The sequence below is a fragment of the Saxophila tyrrhenica genome (assembly GCF_035928015.1).
Source record: "Saxophila tyrrhenica strain CCFEE 5935 chromosome Unknown scaffold_13, whole genome shotgun sequence".
Lineage (NCBI taxonomy): Eukaryota > Fungi > Ascomycota > Dothideomycetes > Mycosphaerellales > Extremaceae > Saxophila > Saxophila tyrrhenica.
The window spans coordinates 244808-270195 of record NW_027041745.1 but is presented as its reverse complement, the minus strand read 5'-3'; the positions used below and the strand labels follow the sequence as shown (position 1 = coordinate 270195).

Below are 25388 nucleotides of genomic sequence, written 5' to 3'. Positions count from 1 at the left end.
CGAAGCTTGGATGACCTTCAAGAGCAACTTCAAGCTGTGCCTCTTCTGCTCGTCGACCTAAATCACTCCCGTGCCGCCAAACTCCCAGCCCACCAAGATGGATCATCAATACACAGAGGGGCAGCTCGAGGACGATGGCAGTGAGGACGTTTTCGCACTATTCGTGCTGGAGGATGTTCCAATCGCGGTACGATAGAGAGCAATGACTGTTGCGGCACGGTCACTCAACTGATCTGATCCATTCGCAGATGGTCAACGAAGTTTTACAGGGGAATCACGACCAAGCCTCAACCAACTACATGTGGCTCGCGGACAGCTATGATAATCTGGTCGATATCGACCAGAGCAACAAGGATGGCAACAAACGGCCACAAGTGGACGAACAGTGGCATTCTCCGTTCATTGGCAAAAGCGTACAGGACGCTGCCGAGTTTATCAAGAATTGCCCCAAACCGCCAAAGGCGTTGAACAAGGTGCACTTCGCCGTTCTGGACAGGGCAATGTACGAATCGCACGGCTGGCTTCCCGTTTACAGGTATGAAGATGGCGAGCTGCAAACCATGCCGTGCGACGCGGACATGGTCTCAACCTTCTTCATTGCATACGACAGGGACACTTGGGAAGAGTCTCTCAGGATATGGAAGGAGGACGGGATTCCGGCATTGCAATAGAGTCTGGGCTCGTAGAGTCCAGCCACCAAGCGTCCACGCCTCAACGAAACACAAACTTCTCGACCAGGATCTCAAGCTCGCGTTGATGCGGCGCGAACACTGTCTATACTCGTCGACATTGCGGCGAGGAGCGAACGCAGGTGTACGGCACCAACAAGTCTCAGACTGTTGAAGGGATCATGCTGCCTCAACCAGTGGGCACTGCCCAGCGGCACGGATAGTTGTTGTTGGTCTTTTTGTCTTCTACTTGCAAAGATGCGGCAAAAGAAGCAAGTTTCAGTTTCACAGGTAAGGAAGAGATGATGCGGACAAGCTACCGTGCCATTGCCATGTTGGTGCCTGTTTTACTGAGCGGCACAGAACGTTGGCAATGTTCCTCCACCTGCTTTGCCTGATCACCGTCCTGTCGTGACGAGCTCTAATAGCTCGCTGTCTCCCCAACGTAGGTCGAGACTATCGACCGGAAACTACTCACTCATCGCACCCACAGAAATGAAGCTCATTCTTCTCCTCGCTCTCGCCCTCAAGGACTTGGCCAGCCTTGTCGACGCTACATCTACCGCGCCAATACCATCGCCTAACGTTCCCATCGCTTCGACCGTGCCGTCAAAGAAGACTACTCGAACGACAGGGTCAGGGATCATTGTCACTACTGGAAGCTCAATAAGACCGTCCGGCGTCTTTACCAACTCCACAACCGACGCAAGCAGAACTACTCTTGGGTCAGCAAACGTCGACGTTCTTCCAAGGTCAAGCCCTTATATTATAACGATCGGGCCAAGCATAACGGCTTCTCGCGGACAGTCAGGCATCGTAATCGCGTCAGAGACAATCAAGCCTGGCGGTTCAGCTTATACAGCAGGAATAGTTACCATCTCACTAGGCTCCTCCAACATCCTGAAGATTGGCGGCAGCACGACGTCGCTGCCAATTGTCATCATCAACACACCTACGTCCACCAGCACTGCTACTACGGGTAGAGTCACATCGACAATGACGACTCTTCCTCCAGACGTCTCCACAAAGCTCATTCATCCTCCGTCCATCACGACCAACACTTGGATTACCACGAACGAAGGCGGCCACCACACCATTGTCCCGGCTCTCTGGTGCCAGCATTGCGCTCCAGGGGGTAGAAGTGGCCTTGTTGTTGTCTGGAACTTTCCCAAGCTTCAATGGGTTGAGTTCGACTGGCCTGACTTTCCCAATTTGCCGCACTTTCACCTACCTTGTATCAAGATCTTTGGGGTGCGGATCAGCGGAGATTGTCCGAGTCCCCAGTCCGATGAACACGGTGGCGACGACGACGATGGCGATAATGACAACGAAAACGACAAGAGCTCTACGGAGACGTGCTCCACGTCCACTACCGTGCGAGACTGCAAAGTTGGCTGCTCTTTATCTTTCCGAACGACTGACAGCATTCGTTCGACCTCGACCGTCTGCTTTACGACAATGTGTGAACAGACTGTTGGCTGCAGTCTGGAAGCGACTACGACTTCGACAGTCTCAACGCCTTCGTCCGGACCAGTTTGCGGTCTCGCCGCTGCTACACCCTACAACCCGATGAAAAGCTTCAGCGAGCTGGGAGCCTCAAGTCCGCTGTGGATGCAAGGAGGTACGCCACCACCTGTTACGAAGGTTAGAAGTGCATCGTCTGCATCCACGTCTGCATCATACATTTCGTGCTCGACACAACAGCCGGATCCAGACCAGGGCATCAATTCGGGATACTGCGTCTGCGCCGGATCCACGCTCGCGTTCTCAACGACTGCTTCTCCCCCAAACAGCTGTGCATACACCACCATCCCCGAGTCGACCATAGCCGTTTCTGTGACGAAGAATACGATCACCCGAACGGCGCTTTGCGAAGTTTGTACGTACGTCGGCGCCGGCGGGCAATGCAGCAGCCTTTCGAACTGCACCCCCAGCCCTACTGCCACTCCGTCCTCGGTTGCCGCCAGCTCGACCACTCTCGTGTATCCTACAGCAACGAATCTAGCCGGAGGGGTCCGTATCAGAGATACCCTCTGCTATCAGGAGACAGGGCCCGGCTATGAGAAGTTTTCCAACGAGGATGCGAAAGATGCTGCTGATGCGATGCGTAACCGCGGCCATGAACTGTCTCCCCGTCAGACATTTGCCTACGCCGAATCGTTCAAGAACGGTGCTGGCGTGGACGTTACCGTTGCCGTGGAGTGGGCAGACGACCAGTCCGGATGCAAAAAGCAAGCAGGGTATGCAATCTCTGGCGATTCATGTCAAGATGCATACACCAACATTGTGAACTCATGTAAGTCCATCCCCTCCGCGTGACTACTTTTAGCAGCCTGTGCTGAACATGATTTTTCCGCGTAGGCGTTGGCAATGCAGGCAAAGGCGGCGGTTGGGTTTATGATGGCCCTTCCGGCTGCATTCTGTGGACAATGGGTGCGCCCAAAGATGGTTGATTCCAAGACGCCAGTACGAAGCCATACCGAGCTTGGTAGAAGACTGACTACTTCCTCCTACTAATCCTCAACTTCAACCCATCGTCTTCACCTTTCACATCGTAAATATCTTCCATCTGCAGTGTAAGCAATGAATGACTCTTCTCCATCCGCGCATCAAGTCGCTTGTTCATCACCTGCTTACTCTCCTCCCCAAGCGCCACTGCATCGATTCTATGCGTTCTCAATATCGTCAAGAAAACAGCCACAAATTCCACTTGCCCCATTTTCTGTCCAGGACATACACGAGGACCAGCTGACCACGGTACATACGTCCCTTTCGCTGGTTGGTATAGTACCTGCGCCGATCCCGACGGATTTGTCCACCTGTTGGGACGAAAGTGCAACTCGTCGTCTTTTGCAGATGTCTCGCCTTCGGGAAGATTCAGGCCCCGCCATACGGCTGGGTCGCGGTGTAGCGGTACCACATTAATATACATTGTCGTATTCGCTGGCAGCCAGTACGTTTTGCCAGGCGTGTGTAAGGGCTGTGGGGTTTGGGCCTGCTTTGCGATGTGGTTGAGGGGTGTGAACAGGCGCAAGACTTCGAGCATGAAGGCAAGGGTTCGAGTGGCTCTCGGGAAAGTGGCGATATAGTCGAGCTCCTCATTCGGGTCGTTGGGAAGGATGTCATCGACTTCTTCGAACAGCCAATCTTGCCATTTCGGATATCGGGCGAGCAGAACGAAAGCGTATGATATCGTGTTTGCCGTAGTATCAAAACCTGCAGCCGTGAATATGAACAGGTCTCCTCGTAGTTCTCTGTCCGATAAGGGCGCTGATTTGGCACTTTGCTTCTCCGAGCTGTCTGACGCTTCAAGCAATTGACTCAAAATGTTGCTCTTAGACGAGCCACCCTCCTCGCGAGCTCGGCGTCTTTCGTCTTGCAGCAGCCTGTCGGTGTGGATAGGAAACTCCTCAATCGCAATCCCGAGAGGCTTGAGCACAGAGTAGCCAGGTGCCCAGGAAGGGTAGTTCAGCAGAAACCATTGAGGCAGCAACAAAGGTCCAGCAATATTGCTGATCACATGCGTGACCGACTGGGAGTATGTCTGCTTGAAACCAGGGGCGGGCTTCTCGTGGCCCTCGTTATTCCACGGCAACTGGGTGCCCATTCCAGCTCCGCTCAGAACCTGCATGGTGATCTTCTTTGCCCAGTCGAAGGCTTTATTCGTTTCGATCGCGCTGGTGCCATTAGAATCGGTCTGGATCTGGTCTAGAAGACCGCGAGCTTGAACGACGGTTTCATCGAAGACGGACTTTGAGATGCGTTCGTTGATGACACCGGCCACCACTTTTCGGTGACGCGCCCATCGGTCGCCACTGCATCAGATCAGTCCATGCACGTGAGCAATATCGATCTCGCTGGACTCACTCCGTGGTCAAGATGTTATCGCCGAACTTATTGAGCTATCCAACCGTCAGCGCTGGGTGCCTTTCCGTTCCAGACTCATAGACATACTATGAAGTTGCCGATATCAAGCTGATTGAAGTCCTTGGGTCGGCTCAATACCTCAGCAACTATAGCAGAGTCGCACGTCCAGAGCTCCAGTCTCCCGCAAGATACGAGCAGGAAGTTCTTGCGATCACCCTGCGGAGCTGCCAGCTCATCATACGGCGCGGTCTTTTCCCAGAATTCCCAGCCATAAATTGACAGCACTACTCTCTGATAGATGCTTCGCGGCAAATTCTTCTGTAGCCACTTTCTCCAGGGCACACTGACAATCATCCATGGGAGCCAGTTTGGATCAAGAGGAAGTAGCACGAGCGGGAAACCAGTCTTTCTGCCATCGATCCAACCGCGCGTGAAGCGGTACACGAATGTTGAAGCGTATGCCGTTACGAGAACGGCGAAGGCCAGGAGAATGGAAGGCATGGCGCTCACAGTGGAGACTGCGATGAGGAGGCGAAAAGTTAGGTACTTACGATGTCGATACAAAGGAGTGCAGGCATCCTTCTCGCGTCCTGTGAGGCTGAGATGCGACGTCCCGAGGGTGGTACGAGACGCGAGAGCGACGGCCAAGAAGGTGAAAGACCGGACAGTTTATCTGATTGGAATGAATTGGTGCCTGCAGCTTACCTCAGCTTCGTAGAAATACCTCCTTCCAGGTGATCACACATAAATGGAGACAACGCCATCTTGAGGCACTCTCACACTCTCGATGGTTTCGATGGTGGGGAAGGTGGCTTTGTCTTGACGGCTATCTGCCTTCTTCCATCCGGCCTAGACTACATGTACTATTCTACACTAGGTAGGTATCTCTGTACAAGTTTGGCAGTTGTAACATTGTGGACATGACCCCACCAAAATGGTCGATATACGAGAGCAAGATGTCGGCAGTCTTCCACACGTGTATGCACATCCTCAACCCTCTCTTGAACGCACCCCAGCACAAACGCAGTCCCTCCAAGCAGCTCCCATCAACAACAAGAAGCTCTCGCCCTCAGGATTGATGCCTTCAAAGGGCTGCCGCTGATCGTGCTTCAACGAATGCACAGCCGGTCTCGCAACACCATCGTCGTTCACATGCCGAACAACTGCCCTCCTTTTCTCGTCAGCCCATTGCAAGATGTGATCCCGTCCAGCGTTCTGCTCCATAAACATCCCTAAACGATATGCAGCAGCAGCCAGCAGCGCCGTACCCGCCGTCTCGCCAAACCAGGTGCTGTCTCCCAGGTAATTCCTTAGCAGTCCAGATTCGTGGTCGTCCGTCCTGATAGCTCCGTCGATGATCTCAATCATGTACGAGTCCAGCGCGGCAATCTCCTTCTCCATCATCTCTTTACTCTTCTCCCACCCAGCGATCGTGGCCCTCACTCTCGCCATCCCATACGCCGCCCACCCATTGCCCGTACTCCATGCCCCATCATCCGCCATCTCCGACGGTCCCACAATATGCCTCCACAACTCCTTCCTCTCCCCATCCCTCAACATCAACACCTCTCTATACAACTCCACCTGCCGCACCGCCTCCCTCACACACTCGAGATCATTCGTCGCCACCCCATAGTACGCCAAGAACGGCGGAACCATATGCACAGCATCACTCCACAGCTCCGCCACCTCCACCCGATGACTGATAGCCCCATTCCCATACCTCGGAGCATCCTTCAATAAATACTCCTTCTGCGCCTCCGCAGCCCGCAACCACCCCTTCCACACCTGCCCAATCATCACTGCGCTCACACCCAAAGAAGCAGGATCAGATACAGAGTAACTATCCTCGACAATAGTCGGCCCGTCCCAAACTCTCACCTTCTCAAACACAAACGTAAGCGCCTCATCCATCTTAACGAAATCATATGGCACCTTCCCCCTCGGGAACGGAACCCGTCCAAAAACCGCTTTGTGCGGCGAAAGCAATTCCAGCAGCGCTTCCCCCGCGGTGCCAATCTCCCAGTCATGCGTCGCGAGCTCCTCGGCATGCCGTTTCGCGGCGGCGATCTGGAACGTGTAGTTGAAAGCCCCCGTGCAGGAGGTGTCGGCCAGAAAACGGGAGACCGGGTCGCCGAAGAGTGCGGGGAAAGCGACGGCGAGGTAGATGGAGATGATGGCGATGAAGACGGGGAGGAGTTTGATGGTTAAGGGCCAGGTGGAGGGGGAGGACCAGGTCCAGGTGGAGTCGAGGAAGGTTGGGGGGGTTGGTCGGGTGGGTTTTGCTTCCTGGGATGTCGTTTTCTCTGGATTCTTTCTGGGTTCTTGAGACATTTTCAGGTGGTGAGGTGGGGTGTGAGATATTGCGGTGGAGGAGATGGAGGGAACGATATGAGATATTGATAGTGCGGGACACGCATGGAGGATCAGCAATCGCACAGAAGGTGAATTTACATTTGGCTACAGGATGAACAGTCGAGGCAGGCACGGACGGTGATGAATGATGGATAGTTTATCAGAACTTCACCATTGTCAGGTTTTATTCCATCCAAATCCAGATGAACGACCGTCAACCCAAAACAACCCTATCCTGCTCTAACAAGCCGATCAGTGGTATCTCAATCCCATCATCCTCTGCCCAACGCCACCCAGCGCCATACTTTCCCAAACCCAAAGCGACAGACTATACACACGCTCAGAACGCTCCAACTCAAGAGAAAACTAAAACCCAACCCTGTCTGTCGGTATTTTCACTCATGCTTCGGGTACGTAGGCCCAGCGCTCAAACCCCCAGCAATCGTCCTCCCCACCCCGCTCAGGCTCATGCTCCGCGCCCGCTTCTTTGCGTTCCCGCTCGCGCTCGACAGACCGCTAGTCCGCCTGCGCAGCGTCCTAGTCCGCTCGGGCGACTGTTCGCCAGCGGACGGCGGCGGGTCGCGCATGCTGTTCGCTGGAACAGTCTGCTGTCGGGCGAGGTTGTGGTGGCGCGGCATCCCGCTATCGTCATTCTCCGTCTGACTCCAGGTGTGGCCGTGTCGTGGACGGTCAAAGTCGTGGCCTTCGGTGAAGAAGCTGTTGCGGCGCGTGGTACGACGATCGAGCTCTTCTGCTTCTTTCTTCTGCAACTTCTCGCTAGGAAGGAGGATGGCGCGGTCGAGGGCGTATGGTAGGCCACGGTGGCGACCACGGATCATCATGGCGACGATGACCAGCTTGCTGATGACACGGAACTGAGCTGAGAAGCTGGGGTCCGTGCCAGGGTAGCCGAGACTCAAGCCGACGGTGCCGTAGGCGCTGACGATCTCGAACAGCACCGAGAACATGGTAAAGGAGTAGTCGGTGTTATTGCCCAGCCGGTCGCCCTCGACGATGCAAATAATGAAGAAGCCCAGGAAGATGTACCATAAATCGAAGGAAAGCTGTCGACGGAGATGCTGGCCCACGTACGAAGGGTCGCTGCCTTCCTCTCCCTCCTCTTCCCCGCCGAACACACCGAGTGATTTCTCCTCATAGACGTTCGTTCGGCGGACAGAGATGGCGATGGGGAAGACGGAGATGTACATCATGACGAGGTAGGAGACCTGGATAGCCGGGTGAAGGTCGGACAAGTTGACGACCGAAAATCCCGCTGTTCGGGTGGAAGCAGCTTGAAACCAGCCGTCGAGGATTCTGTAGCCAACGGGTATTGAAGTAACGGTCCGGTCGTTCAAGTCCAGAATGATGAAAAAGATGAGATCGACGCTGTTGAGTATGACCAGAACCCAGAAAAGCCACCAAGTGGCCTTGGATTGGAAGAGGAGGGTGAAGCAGCGGCGAGGATGATCGAGTAAGAATTGATACTCCTCCCAGACTCCCGAACCGTACGGGACGACCTTGCTGGTGACCCATATCACGAAGCGAAGCATGATCGGGAAGCCAGTGTTGCCAATAACAATAAGAAAGGAGCCCAACAGTAGAGGCAAGACCGCTCTTTGAAAGCTCAGGAAGCTGTCGGGAGTCAAAGTCAGGCCCAGATCGTTGAACAAGCTGGCTGCACTGAACACCCCCCACCAGGTTGGGTTCGTACCAGCGTCTCTCACCACGCCCTTCCAAGGTTGTGTGTGTAGAATCCACGGGATAAGGACAATGGCAGCGAGGATGTGAAAGCCGAAGTAGTAGGCGAGTAGGGTCCACTTCAGAGTCTTCAGTGAGCGGTATTCAATACCTCCCAATTCCTCACGCTGTTCTTCCGTAAGACCAACGAAGGCACTGTTGCGTCCGATTGTCGCCTGCCAGCTCAAGTAAGGCATTGGGTCGTTCGGATCCCGACTTCGGACAGTGGTAAGCGACGTGAATGTGCGGCCTATGCTTCCCCTGGCATTCTTTAAATGCAATCCATTAGAGTTAGAACGACGATGTCGAAGAGTGCTGATGCCACTCTTAATACGCTGCATGCCAGCCTTCGAATTGCTGGTTGGAGCACTTTCGAACGTGGCAGTTTCTTGCCTCCGACCGGGGTGTTGTTGGTCATCAAACTTGATCCCGCTGCGCGGTGGATGGTCATCTCCATTCAGCTCGTCAGTGCCTCTAGAGGTCATACCTTCGCGGCTACTCTCGCTCAAAATGGTTTGCAGTGTGTTGCGGGTCTGCGAATGTGCCAAATCGTTATTAGTATCAGATCGTTGCATCTCCCGTGGCACCTCGCCACGATCGAAGTCTCGGGGACCTGGGATGCGCAAGGTCGAGCCTTCCCGAGCATTGCGCTGTTGCCGTTCGAGAAATTCAATATGCTTAGAAGCATCAACCTGATCGGGCACTCGTGCAAGTTCGGGAGTTTCGCCAGATTCATTTGCTCCCACTTCATCTGCGAACGTAATTTGTCTGTGCAGAGTCGGGTGAAGTCCAAGATGATGCTCTGGCGTTGCGGGCTGGTTGTCAGGACCAGTCTCATCGTCATCCGCCCGCAAGTCATCTGGAGCGACCTCGTCGCTGCCGCTTCCACTGCTTGCGTTGCTACCTTCTGGAGTAGGTTCGACGCTCTTTGCATGTGTGTCCAGCCCCATCTTTTCCATAAACTTTGCTTCATCCTCCCTCGACTTTGCCGTGGGGCCGCTCATACCATTCGGTAGTGTTGTGTCATGAAGCACTCTGATTTCTCTCCCATTCACCCCCATCTCCAATTGATGCAGGTCTATGTCCGTCTCCTTCATCTCACTCTTACTGCGGGTAATGGTCTTTGCCCGCGAACGCCGCTGCTCTCGCGTCTCCTTGACGACATGCTCGAATCGCTTCTCAAACCAGTGCAGCCGCACGAACACGACCGCACCATTGATGAAAATCGGGTTCGTGAAGCAAGCGACAAAGTACATGTAGACCTGTTGGTAGGTTTTCATGTCGTTGACATTGATAGTGTTCAGACCGGACTGGGTGGAAGCGCCGGCGGCGAAGAAGACGGCATCGACGTATGGGATCAAGCCACCGCCGTATAGAATGATCGAGCCGAGGATAGACCAGGTGAGAATGTAGAGATAGTGGACCATGATGAAGTTGAGGCGAAAGTACTTGGAGCGAAGGTCCTTGGGTATCTTGACCCAGAGCCAGCGGCCCACGTCTTGCAGTGGTTCGAGCATGCTGGCGGATGCACTCTTGAGGTATTGTGAAGTCATCGGAGTACCTCCGTGTTGGTCTTCAAAGGGGTGGTGCTACCAGCTCTTCCGGTCGAGGTGTGCTGACCTAGAAATGGGACGGAGGTCGAAGTGAAGTGAGTGGAGTGGACAGTGCTAATAACAGCTTGAGCGAACCCGCGCCGTCGCTGAAGTGAAGCCGGAAGGGCTTTGGATAGTGATGTCGTCGGGTGCTGGAGAGCACGACTATGAGCTCGTTCCGGGACTGTTGGCCATTGTCAGATGAATGCCGAGCGCATCGCTTCTGGGCGGTCTCGCTGCGCCTCGATGCTGGCGGGAAGGACGGCGATAGCACTCCGTACGCAAGACGTTCGTGGCGATGGGGGGATGGCGAGTATCAATGGCAAGTGTTGGGTGTGGGTGAGCTGCTAGATGCCTCCCGTCTTTTGCTGCGTGTTCGGGAATTGTTGTGTGAGATTCTCGGGAAGTTCTAGCCTCGTCGTCGTCGCTTCCTTTGCCGACATGAGGCGAAGCTTGGCCCCATTCAAGCTTTACACATGTCCTTGGCGATATGCAATCGAGGAGACCACAACAACAACCACCACCGCGAGCGAAACCTCTCCTGCATGCAGACGCCGACTCCTTCCCTCGGAAGGACAGCGTTATATTACATCGGAGCCATTTAGGGGTCAGCTACTATGGCGATGTCAGTGACGGTCCCCAGGCTGAATGTCCTGATACCCTACTCAAGTACCTACAGCACCCATAGTCTATTTGATGATGAGAAGGCAAGTAAGGCCACTCGGCCGTTTGACTCTCATGTCTCCTATTTGGTCTCTCATCGTGCTGTTCTATGCCTCGACAAGCACCCCACATCTCCTTCTCTACAAGCAACATGCCTCACAACATTCTACTTCCTCTATCGTGCTGCTCTATCACGGCCCATCCCAGGCATTCCTTACAAAGCCCCCCAGTTCAACAGTGTTCTGGGAAGCTTCCCTGACCAACAGCAACATGGAAAGCGCCGCGGCGGCCAGCTTCGATACATGGGACATCTGATGAACGAGCTCAACTTCCCCGTCATGCAGTTTTTCGCCCGTCCTTGCGGCAGACCATGGGCTCTTGTCGCCGACCTCCACGAAGCCCGGGATGTTCTAACTCGCCGCACCCGGGAGTTCGATCGCCGCAAGTTTTTCGGAGATGTGACGCGAGCACTACTTCATGTCACCATGTCTATATGCCGACTGGAGAAGATTGGAAGGCCCACATTGTGCTCATGGAAGATACTATATCTTACAGCTTCTTGCAGGGACGGTCGGACCTATGGTAGAGAAGATGGTACGAGATTTGATCGGCTTGTGGACCAAGAAGTCTCGATTAGCGGATGGGCGGCCGTTCAATGGCAAGACCGACGTCTACGAGGAGGCCTTGGGAGTTGTCTGGACTGTGACATTTGGATCAGACTCCGCATCGACGACGCATCAGCCGTCTCTGCTCTCAAACCTCGACACCGTCGCTTTGCCGGCTGGCACGGACCATCTTTCGACTTCCCAAGCGCGCGATGGCATCTAATCAAATACCTCCGTCATCTCTCCGGACGATTCACCGGCGAATTCGGCACCCCCTTCTCAAACAACGCCCTCACATTCTCCAAGCACTCCCTCTCACTCGCCGCAAACGCCTCCTCCGTCAAACCGCCCATATGCGGCTGCAGCACCACCTTATCGCTCTCCATGAAAAAGCGATTAATCCCCGGCTCATCCACAAAAACATCCAACCCCGCCCTCTTCAACTTCCCGCTCTCCAACGCCGCGATCATCGCATGCTCGTCCACGATAGCACCGCGGGCAGTATTAACTAAAAACGACCCGTCCTTCATCATCTCGAACTCTGAGTGCGAGATCATCCCCTTCGTCTCATCATTCAACGGCGTATGCAGGGACACAATATCAGAGCACCTCAACAACTCCTCCAAACTCCCACACCACCTTACCCCCAACCCCCTTTCCTCCTCCTCACTCAACCTCCGTCGCTGAAAATAAACAACCCCCATCCCAAACACCCCCGCCTTCCCCGTGACCAACTTCCCAATCGCCCCCATGCCCACCACCCCCAACACCTTCCCCTTCGGATCCGGAGTCGGTGTTAACCCTTCCTTCCACTTCCCCTCCCTCGCCTGGCGCTCCGCGACAGAGGTATTGCGCACGACGGCTAGAATGAGGAAGATAGCCATGTCGGCCGTGGGGCCGGAGACGGAGTGCAGGGTATTGGTGAACCAGATGCCTGAGGAGGTCATCCAGGGGACGTCGAATTCGTTGTAGCCTGCTGAGGCGGAGGCGATGAGTTGGACGTGGGGTGTCAGGGGGCCGAGCAATGCTTCGTCGTATGGTTCGTAGGGGATCTGTGGCATACTTAGCCTACAGCCACGGGTCTAATGCACCGGCAACGTACCGTTCCCATCTTCACGACCAAGGCGTCGAAGGGGCCATCTTCTGCTACCTTTTGGGGTAGGCGGGCTTGGGTTTCCGCGCGGTCTTTGGCGTGGAGGACCTGGTATACTGTTCAGTATCCGCCTGTCAGATATTGGTTGCCAGTACTTGCGTCTAAGGTGTAATCTTCTTTGAACTCGTCGAGATACTGCCTATCCACGTAATCCAGTGGACTGCCCAGGACGAGCACTTTCTTCTTGCCTTCCATTTTCTTCAACGAACAGGACAATCGAGAGGCGATGACATGGATAGCTAATCGTTATCGATGTGAGAAACGTGGGACGACTGACGCAGCGCTGTCGTTGAAACCCACACACTCGGTTCGAAAACACCACCCACTAGGTTCAGGAAACGGAGTTGAGAGGAATGTGGTGTTTTTCCACTTGTCTATCATATCAATGAACTCAATGACGGCACATGTCCAGGACGATGGAGAAGGATATCATGCAAAGTCAAGCTCGTCGAACAAGCTAGGCTGAGAACAGCAGGAGCGAACATGAGGGTATAACAGAATCTTTGCGATATGGCTGGCACTCAGGTGTTGCCGTCCCAAGCCAGACGTGAAATCGTATGATATGAGCGAGCTGCTGATGCAGATGGCAGAGCACTCCCTTTCGTAAAATCCCGTCAACTAACAATCTCGAGACGAGCTGCATCTGTGAGCCTCCCGAGAAGATTCACATGGAGAACTGCCAGCTCGATTATAGGGAAGAACCTGTACAAGTATATGTTTCCACTTCTCAGAGCGAGTCGGGAGGGGGGCTACTAGTATAGCGTAATAGCACAGTGTCCACCACCACCACCTCCATATCTCTCTTCTATCCAGCTCCACCTCCATACGCCTCTTCAACAAATGTTGCCATTCCCACTCCACCCCATCTTACTTCAGGTCCGCCGACTCGCGCGAGCAGTCCTCGCACTCGTCCAGCGGCCGGCGCAGACTCGCCTATGAGGCTGGCTCGGGATACATGGCTTCTTTCAGGTTGACGCCCAGCTCGTCGCGGATGGGCTTGAGCTCCTCGACGTATTCGTCGTATTGGCCTTGGTTTTCTACTTTGGCTTTGATGCCTGTGGATCATCCCAGCAGTTAGCACATTGGTGTTCGGCATGATGGTGTGCCGCGAGGAGAGGGGGTTTGTGGAGGTAGGCTTACCCTCGAATATCCGCACGGCAGTAGGGAAGTCGTTGACGCGGCGTGCTGCTCTCAGAGCGGCGATGATGACGGAGGGGGCGGGGACGAGATCGTAGGCAAAGGCGTTGTTGAGATTGCGTTGGAGCTCGAAGACGTCTTGTACCGAGTCGAATTCCTTCTCGTATCTGTATCAAACACAGCGCATGTCAGTATCCTGTTCACCCATGTTTCCCTCTTATCACAGCCTCCCATGCAGCCATTGACTCCTCCTCCACCCCTTCCACCTCTTCCAATTCCAGCCATTGGCCCTGCCCTCCCAGATGGATGGGGTAATGCTCACCTCGCAGTAAATTCCTCAAAGCTCTCCTCCTGATGCGGATCCGCGGACAACCTCTTGCTGCTCGAAGCGAAACCCGCCGCGCTCGCAGGAGCAAGGGCAGGCTTGGTAATGTTCTGGCAGACGGGCAGTCGGGGCCGTAGGGTGAAGAGCCTCGCCCGCGCGACGCGAGCCAAGGCGGCGGAAGACATTGGGTGGTGTCTGTGTGGGAGGGGAGTGGAGATGTAGGGTGGTCCAGGAAGTTTTTGTGAGCAGTGATGGGAGCTCTGCTGTGCAGTCTCGCTGCTGCAGTTCAGGAACCGGCGAGAGGTCGGAGGTTTTAGGGAGATGCTGATTGGTTGATCGGACGGCACTTGGTTCGAAGGTCACGTGGTGCGATATACTTTGCACGTTCCTGCCAAACTACAAGACGTTCATATGCAATGAAAGCGACTCGAGATCTGGTACTGTGCAGCATTCTCGAGTATAGTATTTACAGGAACCGTTAAGCTCCAGGACGAGCTCGTGGCACATCAGCTTCGTCCAAAGCTCTCGATGCAAGGCGTTGGTAGGGCTGAGGTATTGTTCGGAGTGCTTGACTCGGATGCGTTGACACATGTATACCTCCTAAGACATCACACCTTCACAAGCACAACGTCGACGAGCTCTTCCCTTCTACAATGGTTATGCATAACAGAAGAACAAATCGAAGACAAGACGGCAGGACAACATCCGGATCGTTCGGACCGAGTAGAATCGCGCAAGCTGGAAATTTGACATTGAGATTTCGAGATAATTTCCGGGGCAAGAGACCCCTTTAAACCACCACCACCGTCTCCTCCATCCCACTTCACTTCTTCACCCATTGCCTTCCTTCGTCGCAGTGGTGATATCTTCTTCTCCTTCTCAGTCGCTCCTTACGCGCGTTTTGGTAGAGAGGTATCCTTGGCTATCGACGCAGCAAGCGCAGCGCAGCCCCACGCGACCCCATCCGCCTCGTCCCGCGCAACAACATACAACACATTGCCTCGACCAGCGCATACAGCAGACTCGGTCCAACCACCACAATGGCCACCAAACAACCGCAATGGCTCGAATACGGCACCCCCACCCTCGACCGGCCCTTCGGCGTCGCCCTCTGGCCCATCTTCAACAAGGCCTTCGAGGCAGTGCGCGGCTACCCAGCAGACGACTTCCGCTTCGTGCCCGGCGAGACGCCCATGTCGACCATGCAAGAGACGGCCATTTCGCTCATCTCCTACTACCTGATCATTTTCGGTGGGAGGGAGCTGATGCGCGAACGGCAGCCGTTGAAGCTGAATGGCTTGTTCAAGATTCACAACTTTTACCTGACTGCTATTAGCGGGATACTGCTGGCGCTGTTCTTGGAGCAGCTGATCCCGACGTTGGTGAGGGGTGGGCTCTTTCACGCCATTTGCGACTACAATGGTGGATGGACGCAGCCGCTTGTGACGCTCTACTACGTATACCTCCCCACCTCCCCCCCTCCTCCAAACCCTCGCTGACAAGAATGGTCCAGCTCAACTACCTTACCAAATACCTCGAACTCATCGACACCGTCTTCCTCTTCCTCAAAAAGAAACCCCTCACCTTCCTGCACACCTACCACCACGGCGCCACCGCCCTCCTCTGCTACACGCAACTCCTCGGCAACACCGCCGTTTCCTGGGTCCCCATCACCCTCAACCTCACCGTCCACGTCGTCATGTACTGGTACTACTTCCAGTCGGCCCGCGGGATCCGCATCTGGTGGAAGAAGTACATCACCATGCTGCAGATCATCCAGTTCGTCATCGACCTCGGCTTCGTCTACTTCGCCTCCTACACGTACTTCACCGCGAGTTACTTCCCCAACTTGCCGTCGGCGGGGATCTGCGCTGGGGAGGAGTTTGCCGCGTTCGCCGGCATGGGGATTCTGAGCAGTTACCTGGTGCTATTCATCGGATTTTACGCATCCACCTACAAGAAGCCGGTCAGAAAAGGACGTGGTAGGGCCACGAGCGCGCTGGTCGAGATGAAGGACGAGCAGGTGCCGGATGTCAAGGAAGTCCGGAGACGGCTGTCGGCGGGACAGCAAGGTTTCACGTCGGCAAAGGAGAACGGGTTCGCGCCGAACGGACAGGCGGCTACGCCGGGGAGTGGACGCGTCACGCGGTCAAGAAAGGCTTAGGAAGCCGATTTCGTGATTGCGACTGGTGCGGAGGGGAGGGATGGGGCGCAGACGTTTCCGCGGCCGAGGGCGCTGCGGGAGCATCGGTATGCGGTCCCGCACGGCCAGCCGGGACATCAGCATGTGCGCGCGTGGTCGTTGGCGGATCTGCGGGCGTTTGAGCGCGCGACCGCGGAGGCGGACGCTTCGACTGCGGCGGTGTCGGATGATGAGGGTGAGGGGGTAGGGGAGGGTGAGGCGAGGGTGAGGCGAGGGAGGAGGTCGAGGGTTATGCCCGGGGCGTGGGGTGTGGATGGGACTTGAGGGGTTTCTTTTCGTGTGTGTTATAGTCTGTATCATGCGTTGGGCGAAAAGCTGGCTGGGAAAGCTGGTATGGGTTATGTGTATGATATGGGACTTGCGGCAGCAGAAGCACCGGAGTGTTTTCAAAAGCGCAAGAGCTGCGGAGAGCAGTCGGGTGACAGAAGTAGAAGCACCAAGATGCCGCCGCTACTAGTGTAATACAACATGAATGCAACTTCAGAAAAGTCCTGCCCTGCTTCGAGCGCTACGTTTTCTCAAGCCGCAGGATCTGCATTGATCCCTGGCCGATGCGTGGACTCTTCTGCGGCAGTCGACTGCCCTTCACCACCTGCGTCTTCGACGTCTGAGATATCTGTGAGCGGCTCGTCTTGAAGATCCGCCCCTTCTTCATCCACCCCCTCGTCGTGGTCCGCCTCTTCGTCGCCATCGATTCCACCGTCTAGCTCGGCATCTTCACCTCCTACGTCCTCCTTGCGCGCCTCATCATCGCCATCGGCCGCCTCTCCGACATCCGAGATGTCAGTGAGCGGCTCATCGTCAAGATTCGCGCCTCTCTCGTCCGGTTCGTTGTCGTCGTCGTTCGGTTCATGATCTCTACTCGTGGGATCATTATGATCAGCTCCTTCACCCTCGGCGTCCACATCAGCTTCTCCACCATCAACTGCCGCCTCGCCAGTGGTAGACTCGTCGGCCCCTCTGGCTGCAACACCGTCCTCCGCCCCGCCGAGACTACCCACACTAGCCCGCCCAGCAGCATTAGCCCCCCCGCCCTTCAACCCCATCCCTCGTCCTCCCATCTTCCGCCACGCACCTTCCGCAGCACCCTCCCTCTTCCGCTCCATCACGGGGAACTGCTCCTCATACCCCCTTATACCCTGATACGTCGCGCTCACCGCCTCGGCCCCAATCGCCTCCGCCAACCGAACCAAATGCTCTCCATGCCAGTGCTCAAGATGGCATTCCATCGCCTCCTCCACCTGATCGGGGAGTTTGAGCAGGACTTCGTAGTCTTTATCCGTCAGATTCCCGTACCGACCGGGGTTGGAGAGCTGCACCATCATGTCTCGCACGATGACGAGGATCTTCGCTATGGTGCCGTTGTAGTACCATCCGTACCGCCTATGGCACACCGGGCGCACGGGGGAGTCGTGTACGAGACGCTGTAAAAGGGGCTGCGTGAAATCGCAGAGTTGCCACATCTCCGCCGGGTCGACGACGCGGGTGCCGTCGAAGACGCGATCCAGCTTGTCCGGACTGCCGTAGGCGCTGCCCCCGCGAATAGCGGCGTAAGCGGTTTTGGAGAAGGAAACGGTCTGGTAGATGCGGTACTTCGGATCGCGACGCGGGTCGAGGCCGTATTTGACGATGGTGTTCTTCCAGGGTCCGCCGTCGAGGTAGAAACCGACGTGTGGCAAGGCGAAGCGGATGTTGGCGTCTTTGTGGCCGCGCAGGAGGGACTGGTAGGCCAGGCGGGCGTGGATGGGGCGGGTTTGCATGGCGGTGGTGAGTTGGTCGATGATGGTGGAGATAGTGGAGCCGAGCTCGCTTCGCGGGGTGAGTGCGGTTGAGGGGCCGACGGGGTAGGCGGCGAGGGCGTGGTGGACGAGCATGTCGCGCAGTTGGGGGGCGGGTTCTTTGGTGGCGCGTGGGATCTTGGGTTTGGGCTTGGGGCCGCGCTTTTTCTGTACCTTCTGAGGGGCTTGCGTTGGCGGCATGGGTTGGGCTGGCTTGGGTGGTGGGTAGCGAGCGTAGGGGCGGCTGGTGTGCAGGAAGGATGGGGGCCCTGGGAGTGGTGTTGGTGTAGAAGTTGTTTGCAAAATAGGATTCACGGTGTTCTGGCCCGCCACTGGGTCGAAGGCTTTGAGGCGCTCGTAGTCGGGAGTCATGGCGTGGTCGCGAAGTTCATGCATGATGGGTACATCATCCGCTCGAAGCTGAAAGTCTGGGAGGCTCTTGAAGCGATGCGTGTCGGTGATCACACCAACGGCCTCCATGGTATAGCTTTGAGGATTGTCCTGCATCCGTCGTAGCAAGTCCGGAGCTGTGATGCTTTCTGGTGCCATTCCCCGGTTCCCATATGACTCCTGATAGGGTACATCGGAGCCACGCTTGCGCTTTCGTCCAGTTGTTTTGGGTACAGTCACCTTCACCAGGACATTGCCAGTATGCACACCGTCCGAGGCCAGCTTCTTGGCGAAAGGGTCGTTTGGTCGAAGAGAGACTCCAGCTTCTGGTTCCACGCCGCCCTTAATATCTGGGTCTTTGCTGTCGCCGATGTCGTTTTCGAGCACGTGCTTGAGCTGCTGCTCACCTCCCAGGGAATTGAAGCCATTGTGGAAGTTCTTGATGATGCAGGGATGCTCGATACTTACGATCTGGGTCGGTGGGACTTGCGATGTTGAAGTCGAGTCCTCCATAGTATATACCCTTAGTGATTACACAGCCCTCGTCTGTATATATGTTTCACATCCACTCAAGCCTTGTCCAGGTGAAGTTGATGTGAGGTACTTGGGTACCAATTGGTGGATGCAGATGCAGTCAAGTGGAAGCGGACGAGCTTCGAGCGCACAGGCCATGCACGGCGAGCCCTGAGGTGGTGTGGCAGCGCACCCTCCTCATCCACCACCACCCCTCCTGCCGCTCTTACTGCCCCCGTTGCACGATTGACGCGACGCTCCTGCCGCCCATCTGCCCTCTCTCTATCCACTCTATCGCATCTCGACCTAATCTTGGCGCTGTTCTCCCTCCTCAGTGTGACCCGACACTCCGCAGCGAGGGGTCCACTTCCACCCGCCTCTAAGCCTCCAGCCTACCGACGCTCAATGGCTTCATAGACCTCCGCCAACCTATCTTCTCGACATTCGTTGGTCACGTGCGTTTGCCGGTTGCAGCAGGAGTCTGGGTTCACAAGGACGAGTTGTGGGAGTCAAGGCAGGCGGCAGGGCAGGCGTTCCCTTGCAGACGAGCATCATCCACAAGCTTGGAGCGGGTCTACAGACACAATGAAAGGCTTCCGGCAGCGAGTGGTGAGTCCCCTACGTCACAATCCTCAAGATGCGCGCACAAGTATTGATTCGTCTAACAGCACGAGCAGCTCTCGCGCAACAAAGACCGAGAGGGCAACAAACTCGCCAAGAAGAAGGACTCCTCTTCTGGCACCGCATCTCCCCTCGGTGGACCTTCGAATCAGTCGCCCTCGGGCTCTGCGCAGGCGACGCCGACCTCGTCCACCTCGAACCTCGTCGATGCGCGGAACAAGTCGGTCCCAGCCCCCGATGGCCCTACACAGTCTCACCCCGGCGCACCCATGCCCGGCGGACAAGGAAGCAATGCAAATTCACAGCCAAACTCGGGCATGTTCCAGCCACATCCAGTTGTATCGGGCAACAGCCCCGCGAATGGGTCGAGTTCGACCGGTCAAAACACACCTGGGAGACATGGACAGCAAATGGCTCCCAGTGTTGTCATATCCCCCAGCGCGCCGGTGAGTTTATTGCGTCACCTCAAAGCCTGCTCATACTTGATGCTGATTGTATACATAGCATATCCCACCTCCGGGCGCCGCCGAAACCATGCCTCATGATCTCGCACCACCCAAAGCTGGAACAAAGAGCTTGCTGATTGACCGGCTCCAAGCGGTTCCCAAGGACACCGTCCCTGAAGGAGTCAGGACGCCCAAACGACAACACTCTTCCCGCTTCGACATCTCAGACCAAAGACAGCGCGAGCTCGAGAAACTGCCCGGCTTTCATGAGGTCCCGCCGAATCGCCGACAAGAGCTTTTCATGCAGAAGCTCGATCAGTGCAACATCATCTTCGACTTCAATGACGCGTCCGGTGATATGAAGAGCAAAGAGATCAAGCGATTGGCGTTACATGAATTGCTGGACTACGTCGCCCAAAACCGACAGGTCATCTCGGAGCCAATGTACCCTCGAGTCGTCGAGATGTTCTCCAAGAACCTGTTCAGACCCATACCGCCACCAATGAACCCGCAGGGCGAAGCATTCGACCCAGAAGAAGACGAGCCGGTGCTGGAAGTTGCTTGGCCGCACATTCAAGTCGTCTATGAGTTTTTCTTGCGTTTCATCGAAAGCCAGGATTTCAACACGAACTATGCGAAGCAGTACATCGATCATAGCTTCGTGTTGCAATTACTCGAGCTCTTCGACTCCGAGGACCCACGCGAACGAGACTTCTTGAAGACGACGCTGCACAGGATATACGGCAAGTTCCTCAACTTGCGGTCGTACATCAGACGGAGCATCAACAACGTCTTCTTCCAGTTCGTATACGAGACCGAGCGCTTCAACGGCATCGCGGAGCTTCTGGAGATTCTCGGGTCCATTATCAACGGCTTCGCGCTGCCTCTCAAGGAGGAGCACAAGCTGTTCCTCACGCGCGTGCTCCTGCCTCTGCACAAGGTGAAGAGCTTGAGCATGTACCACCCGCAACTGGCGTATTGCATTGTGCAGTTCCTGGAGAAGGACGCTTCACTTACCGAGGAGGTGGTGTTGGGTCTTTTGCGGTATTGGCCGAAAGTCAACAGCACGAAGGAGGTCATGTTCTTGAACGAGGTGGAGGATATCTTCGAGGTTATGGATCCGTCGGAGTTTGCCAAGGTGCAGGAGAGTTTGTTCAATCAGCTGGCGAAGAGTGTGGCGAGTCCTCATTTCCAGGTATGTTTGTTCTTACACCATGCATGGGTGGGTTGCTGACTTGAAAATAGGTGGCGGAGAGAGCGCTCTACTTCTGGAACAACGAGTACTTCTGCAACCTGGTTAGCGACAACGTTGATGTCATCTTGCCTATTATGTTCGCGCCGCTATACGAGAACTCGAAGGGTCACTGGAACCGGTATTTCTTCCCCCTTCACCACCAAATGTATCATACTTATATTTGTACAGAACAATCCACGGCATGGTCTACAACGCCATGAAGCTCTTCATGGAAGTCAACCCCCAACTCTTCGACGAATGTACGCACGACTACACAGAACAGCAATCCAACCTCGACGCCGTCAAGGCCGCGCGCCAAGCGAAATGGGACCGGATGCAAGAGCTCGCCGACGCGCGAAAGGCGGAGAACGGCACCGCTGCACCCGCTGTCCGACCCCCAGCGTCGACGGGGTATGGCAGCAAATCCAGCGTCACGAAAGCTGCTGCTGCGACGCCGATGAGAGCCGAGGACGGCGATCAGATGTCCCGTGAGAGCCAGCAGCGGATGGAGCGGTTACGGCTGCAGGATGATCGGGAGAGGCGGCCGAGGGAGAGCAACTCGGTACGTTGAGCGAGATGTTTTTGCTTTGACTTGGTTTTGGACAATTTGCCTCGGACTTCCTATGAGCATCTGGCCGGGTTCCTAAATGAGGTCCTACGGCTCTTGCCTTTTTTGCTTTTTGTCCAGGCGTTCTGCGCACGCTGCCTTTTCTTCTTTCTTTTGGCGGCGCCTGTGGTTGGAGGAGGGTTTTGTTTCGTTTGTACAGCTCACGACGCGGTCTTGGAGAAACAAGCAGTCGAGCGATTGTGGGCGTTTACGGGGCGCGCGCGCGAGCGAGCGGCGTGGGGAGCGGTGCATAGCATATCGAGATGGGACCTTTCTTCACCACCTACCTACCTACCTCACATCTCCCTCATCTCATACAGCGCATGGTGTGATTTCTCTATCTCATCCTCCACACTCCGACTTGTCCCCGGATCAGCCAAACAGAGTTTGATGTTTCGTCTACTTACTCACCACTGATCTAGTCCCGCCACCACCACTCCAGCAGCACAGGCAGCAATCAACCCCGCACCGCTGGACACAAGGGGTTGCATGTGAGTGTGCCGAGGGCGAGGAGTAATAGCACAGGACATTATCGGCCGGGCAGCGCGGGGAGTGGGAAGAGTCCGGTTGAGGCGGGGAGTGCTGGTGGGGGGAGGAGTGGGAGGGGGAGTGCTTCTTAGTGAGCGCAGTGGAGACTGGAGATGGGAGTGGGAAGGGGGTGGTGGGTTAGAGATGAAGGGTGCGGCGGGAGGGTTCAGAAGCTGCTCGGTTCGATGTTACGGCTGTGGATGTGATGTGGTGGGAGGGGAATGGAATGGCACAGGATAGATGGGATGGGACGGGGGTTTGTACGCTATGGGGTTCCTGAGATATGCCTATGCCTATGCCTGTGTATCTTGAGCGTGGTGTTTCGACTCCTCGAGTTCAGCTTTAGAACGGTCTAGCGTGTTCCATTCTGGGCTTAGCTCGGTTTTTTCACTTCGACAACTCTTCACGTGAGATCCTTCTGCGTGCCTTGCAGCACGACGCATTGACATGAAGAACCACGGATCTTTCTAGAGAGTGGGCGATCTTCGGTCGTGGATCTGCAGCATGTTGCCAGCAAATGCACACTAAAATGCATGGGGCAGGAGTTGGACATTGCTAGGCTTGACGACGTGATGGCCATGCTCGCCATGTACAAGATTGTTTTGCTAGTTACAAATCCTGCTCTGAAATATAGACGACAGTCTCCTCGTGAACAGTACACTCGCCTGCTACTTGTTCAGGCAGACCAGCGTAGGCAGAAGAATAGCTGCAACCCAACACCAAATAAAGACCACCACGGTCCATCCAATGAAGAAGTTCCGACTCATGATATACCCCGTCCCATACAACGAAAAGGGAATGATGATCAGGAAGATGGAGCAGACCACGCTCGAGACGATCTTCGCGTTCCTGGAAGCCCGCGCGAGAGCCATAGGGTCGAAGTCATCGCCGAGGTCTTTGGTGTCGCCTGCGGCAAACTTGGCGTCTCCTGGCCGTGGCTGCGTCGCCTCCATTCGAAACAGCCTATCCCAGTCGTAAGGGCGCTTTTGCAAAGGCCACATCGCCACCCACATGATGAGCGGGACGAAGAGCGAGACGGTGCAGCCGATGAACATGGGCCAGTTCTCGAAGGTCGTCACGACATTGACCGCGCCATACATGCCCTTTGCGCTGCCCAGCCACGATGAGAGGCCGCAGATTGTCCCGATGGGCGCAGCAATCTCCATGAAGAGAGGGCTGACGTGGGCGGAGTTGACAGCAAGCGTAATGGGGATAACGGCAGCGCCGACAGCGACGCCGAGGAATTCGAGAACCCATCCCATGGAGACGCCGGAATACCCGAGACCAGTGGCGAAGGACGCAGAGAAGAGGCCGAAGCTACAGAGCGCTGCGTGAGAAACCAGTCCCAGCCTCTTGTCGTCTGCGGCAGGGTTGATGTCTGCAGGCGGTTTCAATCAGCTTTCAGGACGGGGACGTTCTTCCGCAAAAGGAATACTTACACGGTCGATATATATCGTACGTCACGATCGAAGCGTGTGCAACAATCTCCGCGCTGAAGGACGATGTCACAGCCATGAATACCATTAGAATAATCGCCACCGCACCTCCAGTGCCCATAACAGCCTGAGCGGCAAGTGGCAGAATCAGCGCGTTGTCGATCTGGTACTGCGTCACGCCTCCAGAAACGGGCCAGTAGTTTGTATTTGCCAGCGCAACCGCAACGAAGCTCATCGTCGCGCAGAGTCCGAGAGGTATGCTGAACCATGCGAACGCACCAATGAAGTATCCTTTGACGACAGCATTGGGCTCTCCAGCAATAGCTTTCTGGCCGTAGGATGGGTCAACGAAGACGGAACCAAAACCTGATACCAGAATGACACCAGCAAGCAGGAGACCTTGTCCCGACTGCAGGGTCAGATATGAGCCGTCCTTGGCACCAAAGGCTTCAGTCTGCAGCACGTCTGGCTGGAGTAGATCCCACAATGCTCCAGGCGAGCCGAGAACGGGTACAGAGCTGACCGCCATTACCTTGAACATGAACACCAGTACCAAAATGAAGATGACCAGCGTGTGGAGGAAGTCCGATATGAAGGTCGCTTTCAGCCCGCCAAAGTATGTGTAAATCACGACGCCAAGCGGGATCAGGTAGTTCATTGCTACGATGTTGACACCAGTGGTGACCGCGAAAGCCGCAGATCCGCCGAGTAGCAGCGCCGCTGTGACCAGAATCTGGACGACGACACCGTACACGAAGAAGACGATGTGAGTCGCTGTGCCGAATCTGATCCGCAAGGCTTCAAGGATAGTGTTTGCTCGAGGGGCGCGGCGCTTCAGCTCGATGGCCATGATTGCGTAGAGTAGGATTTGGACTGTTGCGCCGGAGACGAACCACCACAGACCGGCGAAGCCGTAGACGTAGGTGAGACGGACCGAGTTGCTTTTCATGGTGTAAGCTTCTGTCGGGGGCAGACCCGGCCCATGAACCACATGCTTAACTTACAGGATTGTTGCCGCGTAGCACCAAGACGACACGACGGCGGCTGCGACAAGACCCGTCTTGACGCTCTTCTTCGCCGTCATCATCATGTTGGTGTCCTTTATGGCATTCAGCAATGGCGCAGACAGGCCGATTTGATCTTGTGCGTACCTTGGACTCTTGGAAGAACCTCCGGTTAATCCACGTGATGAGGTTCATCCCCAAAGCAAAGACGATTCCAAACCCCAAGACGACGCCATAAGCGACTCCCTGCGAGAGGGGCGGCGCCGTGACACCAGTGTCTGCCATGTTCGTGTGCACAGTTCGACGCTGTCGTCGGTAGAGTCAGAGCTGTCGAAGCCATCTTGTTGCACGGCGATAGCGTTTTGCATTTAAGCAGCGATGTTTGATTGCCTTGCAGCCTAGATGGCAGTCGAGGTGAAGATAGGTTGATAGGCAAGCATCCGACAATGATTTTGATAAGACACCTGACTCGCGAAGATCGGCAAGCATCCGATGAGGCTTGATAAAGCGGTATTTCTTGATAGGC

General features: G+C 55.5%; 13 protein-coding genes across 13 annotated transcripts; 5 read left to right on the top strand and 8 right to left on the bottom strand.

The window, feature by feature from the left end:
* Positions 1-97: 97 nt before the first annotated feature.
* On the top strand, positions 98-671 carry LTR77_008085 (uncharacterized protein; the record flags this gene model as incomplete). The annotated part of the gene is made up of 2 exons (XM_064805319.1): positions 98-187; positions 249-671. 2 exons carry the CDS (start codon positions 98-100, stop codon positions 669-671), a joined length of 513 nt encoding a protein of 170 aa, XP_064656424.1.
* Positions 672-1163: 492 nt separating this feature from the next.
* LTR77_008084 (uncharacterized protein) lies at positions 1164-3121 on the top strand (the record flags this gene model as incomplete). The annotated part of the gene is made up of 2 exons (XM_064805318.1): positions 1164-2964; positions 3030-3121. 2 exons carry the CDS (start codon positions 1164-1166, stop codon positions 3119-3121), a joined length of 1893 nt encoding a protein of 630 aa, XP_064656423.1.
* A 47-nt stretch (positions 3122-3168) lies between these two features.
* On the bottom strand, positions 3169-5036 carry LTR77_008083 (uncharacterized protein; the record flags this gene model as incomplete). Its single annotated transcript, XM_064805317.1, has 3 exons — positions 3169-4483; positions 4536-4570; positions 4623-5036. 3 exons carry the CDS (start codon positions 5034-5036, stop codon positions 3169-3171), a joined length of 1764 nt encoding a protein of 587 aa, XP_064656422.1.
* Positions 5037-5525: 489 nt separating this feature from the next.
* On the bottom strand, positions 5526-6869 carry LTR77_008082 (uncharacterized protein; the record flags this gene model as incomplete). The annotated part of the gene is made up of 1 exon (XM_064805316.1): positions 5526-6869. One exon carries the CDS (start codon positions 6867-6869, stop codon positions 5526-5528), a length of 1344 nt encoding a protein of 447 aa, XP_064656421.1.
* Positions 6870-7285: 416 nt separating this feature from the next.
* Positions 7286-10144, bottom strand: TRK1 (low affinity potassium transporter; the record flags this gene model as incomplete). Its single annotated transcript, XM_064805315.1, has 1 exon — positions 7286-10144. The coding sequence occupies one exon, from the start codon at positions 10142-10144 to the stop codon at positions 7286-7288; it is 2859 nt and encodes a 952-aa protein (XP_064656420.1).
* A 692-nt stretch (positions 10145-10836) lies between these two features.
* Positions 10837-11710, top strand: LTR77_008080 (uncharacterized protein; the record flags this gene model as incomplete). The annotated part of the gene is made up of 2 exons (XM_064805314.1): positions 10837-11361; positions 11438-11710. The coding sequence occupies 2 exons, from the start codon at positions 10837-10839 to the stop codon at positions 11708-11710; spliced, it is 798 nt and encodes a 265-aa protein (XP_064656419.1).
* A 13-nt stretch (positions 11711-11723) lies between these two features.
* LTR77_008079 (uncharacterized protein) lies at positions 11724-12598 on the bottom strand (the record flags this gene model as incomplete). The annotated part of the gene is made up of 2 exons (XM_064805313.1): positions 11724-12539; positions 12590-12598. The coding sequence occupies 2 exons, from the start codon at positions 12596-12598 to the stop codon at positions 11724-11726; spliced, it is 825 nt and encodes a 274-aa protein (XP_064656418.1).
* Positions 12599-13573: 975 nt separating this feature from the next.
* Positions 13574-14287, bottom strand: COX6 (Cytochrome c oxidase subunit 6; the record flags this gene model as incomplete). Its single annotated transcript, XM_064805312.1, has 3 exons — positions 13574-13695; positions 13781-13944; positions 14100-14287. The coding sequence occupies 3 exons, from the start codon at positions 14285-14287 to the stop codon at positions 13574-13576; spliced, it is 474 nt and encodes a 157-aa protein (XP_064656417.1).
* An 855-nt stretch (positions 14288-15142) lies between these two features.
* ELO2 (Fatty acyl-CoA elongase/Polyunsaturated fatty acid specific elongation enzyme) lies at positions 15143-16266 on the top strand (the record flags this gene model as incomplete). The annotated part of the gene is made up of 2 exons (XM_064805311.1): positions 15143-15559; positions 15616-16266. 2 exons carry the CDS (start codon positions 15143-15145, stop codon positions 16264-16266), a joined length of 1068 nt encoding a protein of 355 aa, XP_064656416.1.
* A 557-nt stretch (positions 16267-16823) lies between these two features.
* Positions 16824-18986, bottom strand: TFC1 (tau 95 subunit of transcription factor TFIIIC; the record flags this gene model as incomplete). Its single annotated transcript, XM_064805310.1, has 1 exon — positions 16824-18986. The coding sequence occupies one exon, from the start codon at positions 18984-18986 to the stop codon at positions 16824-16826; it is 2163 nt and encodes a 720-aa protein (XP_064656415.1).
* A 585-nt stretch (positions 18987-19571) lies between these two features.
* On the top strand, positions 19572-21858 carry RTS1 (serine/threonine-protein phosphatase 2A 56 kDa regulatory subunit delta isoform; the record flags this gene model as incomplete). Its single annotated transcript, XM_064805309.1, has 5 exons — positions 19572-19595; positions 19655-20053; positions 20112-21248; positions 21299-21426; positions 21477-21858. 5 exons carry the CDS (start codon positions 19572-19574, stop codon positions 21856-21858), a joined length of 2070 nt encoding a protein of 689 aa, XP_064656414.1.
* A 1232-nt stretch (positions 21859-23090) lies between these two features.
* On the bottom strand, positions 23091-24807 carry LTR77_008074 (uncharacterized protein; the record flags this gene model as incomplete). Its single annotated transcript, XM_064805308.1, has 2 exons — positions 23091-23800; positions 23862-24807. 2 exons carry the CDS (start codon positions 24805-24807, stop codon positions 23091-23093), a joined length of 1656 nt encoding a protein of 551 aa, XP_064656413.1.
* A 51-nt stretch (positions 24808-24858) lies between these two features.
* Positions 24859-25147, bottom strand: LTR77_008073 (uncharacterized protein; the record flags this gene model as incomplete). Its single annotated transcript, XM_064805307.1, has 2 exons — positions 24859-24957; positions 25010-25147. The coding sequence occupies 2 exons, from the start codon at positions 25145-25147 to the stop codon at positions 24859-24861; spliced, it is 237 nt and encodes a 78-aa protein (XP_064656412.1).
* Between the last annotated feature and the right edge of the window lie 241 nt (positions 25148-25388).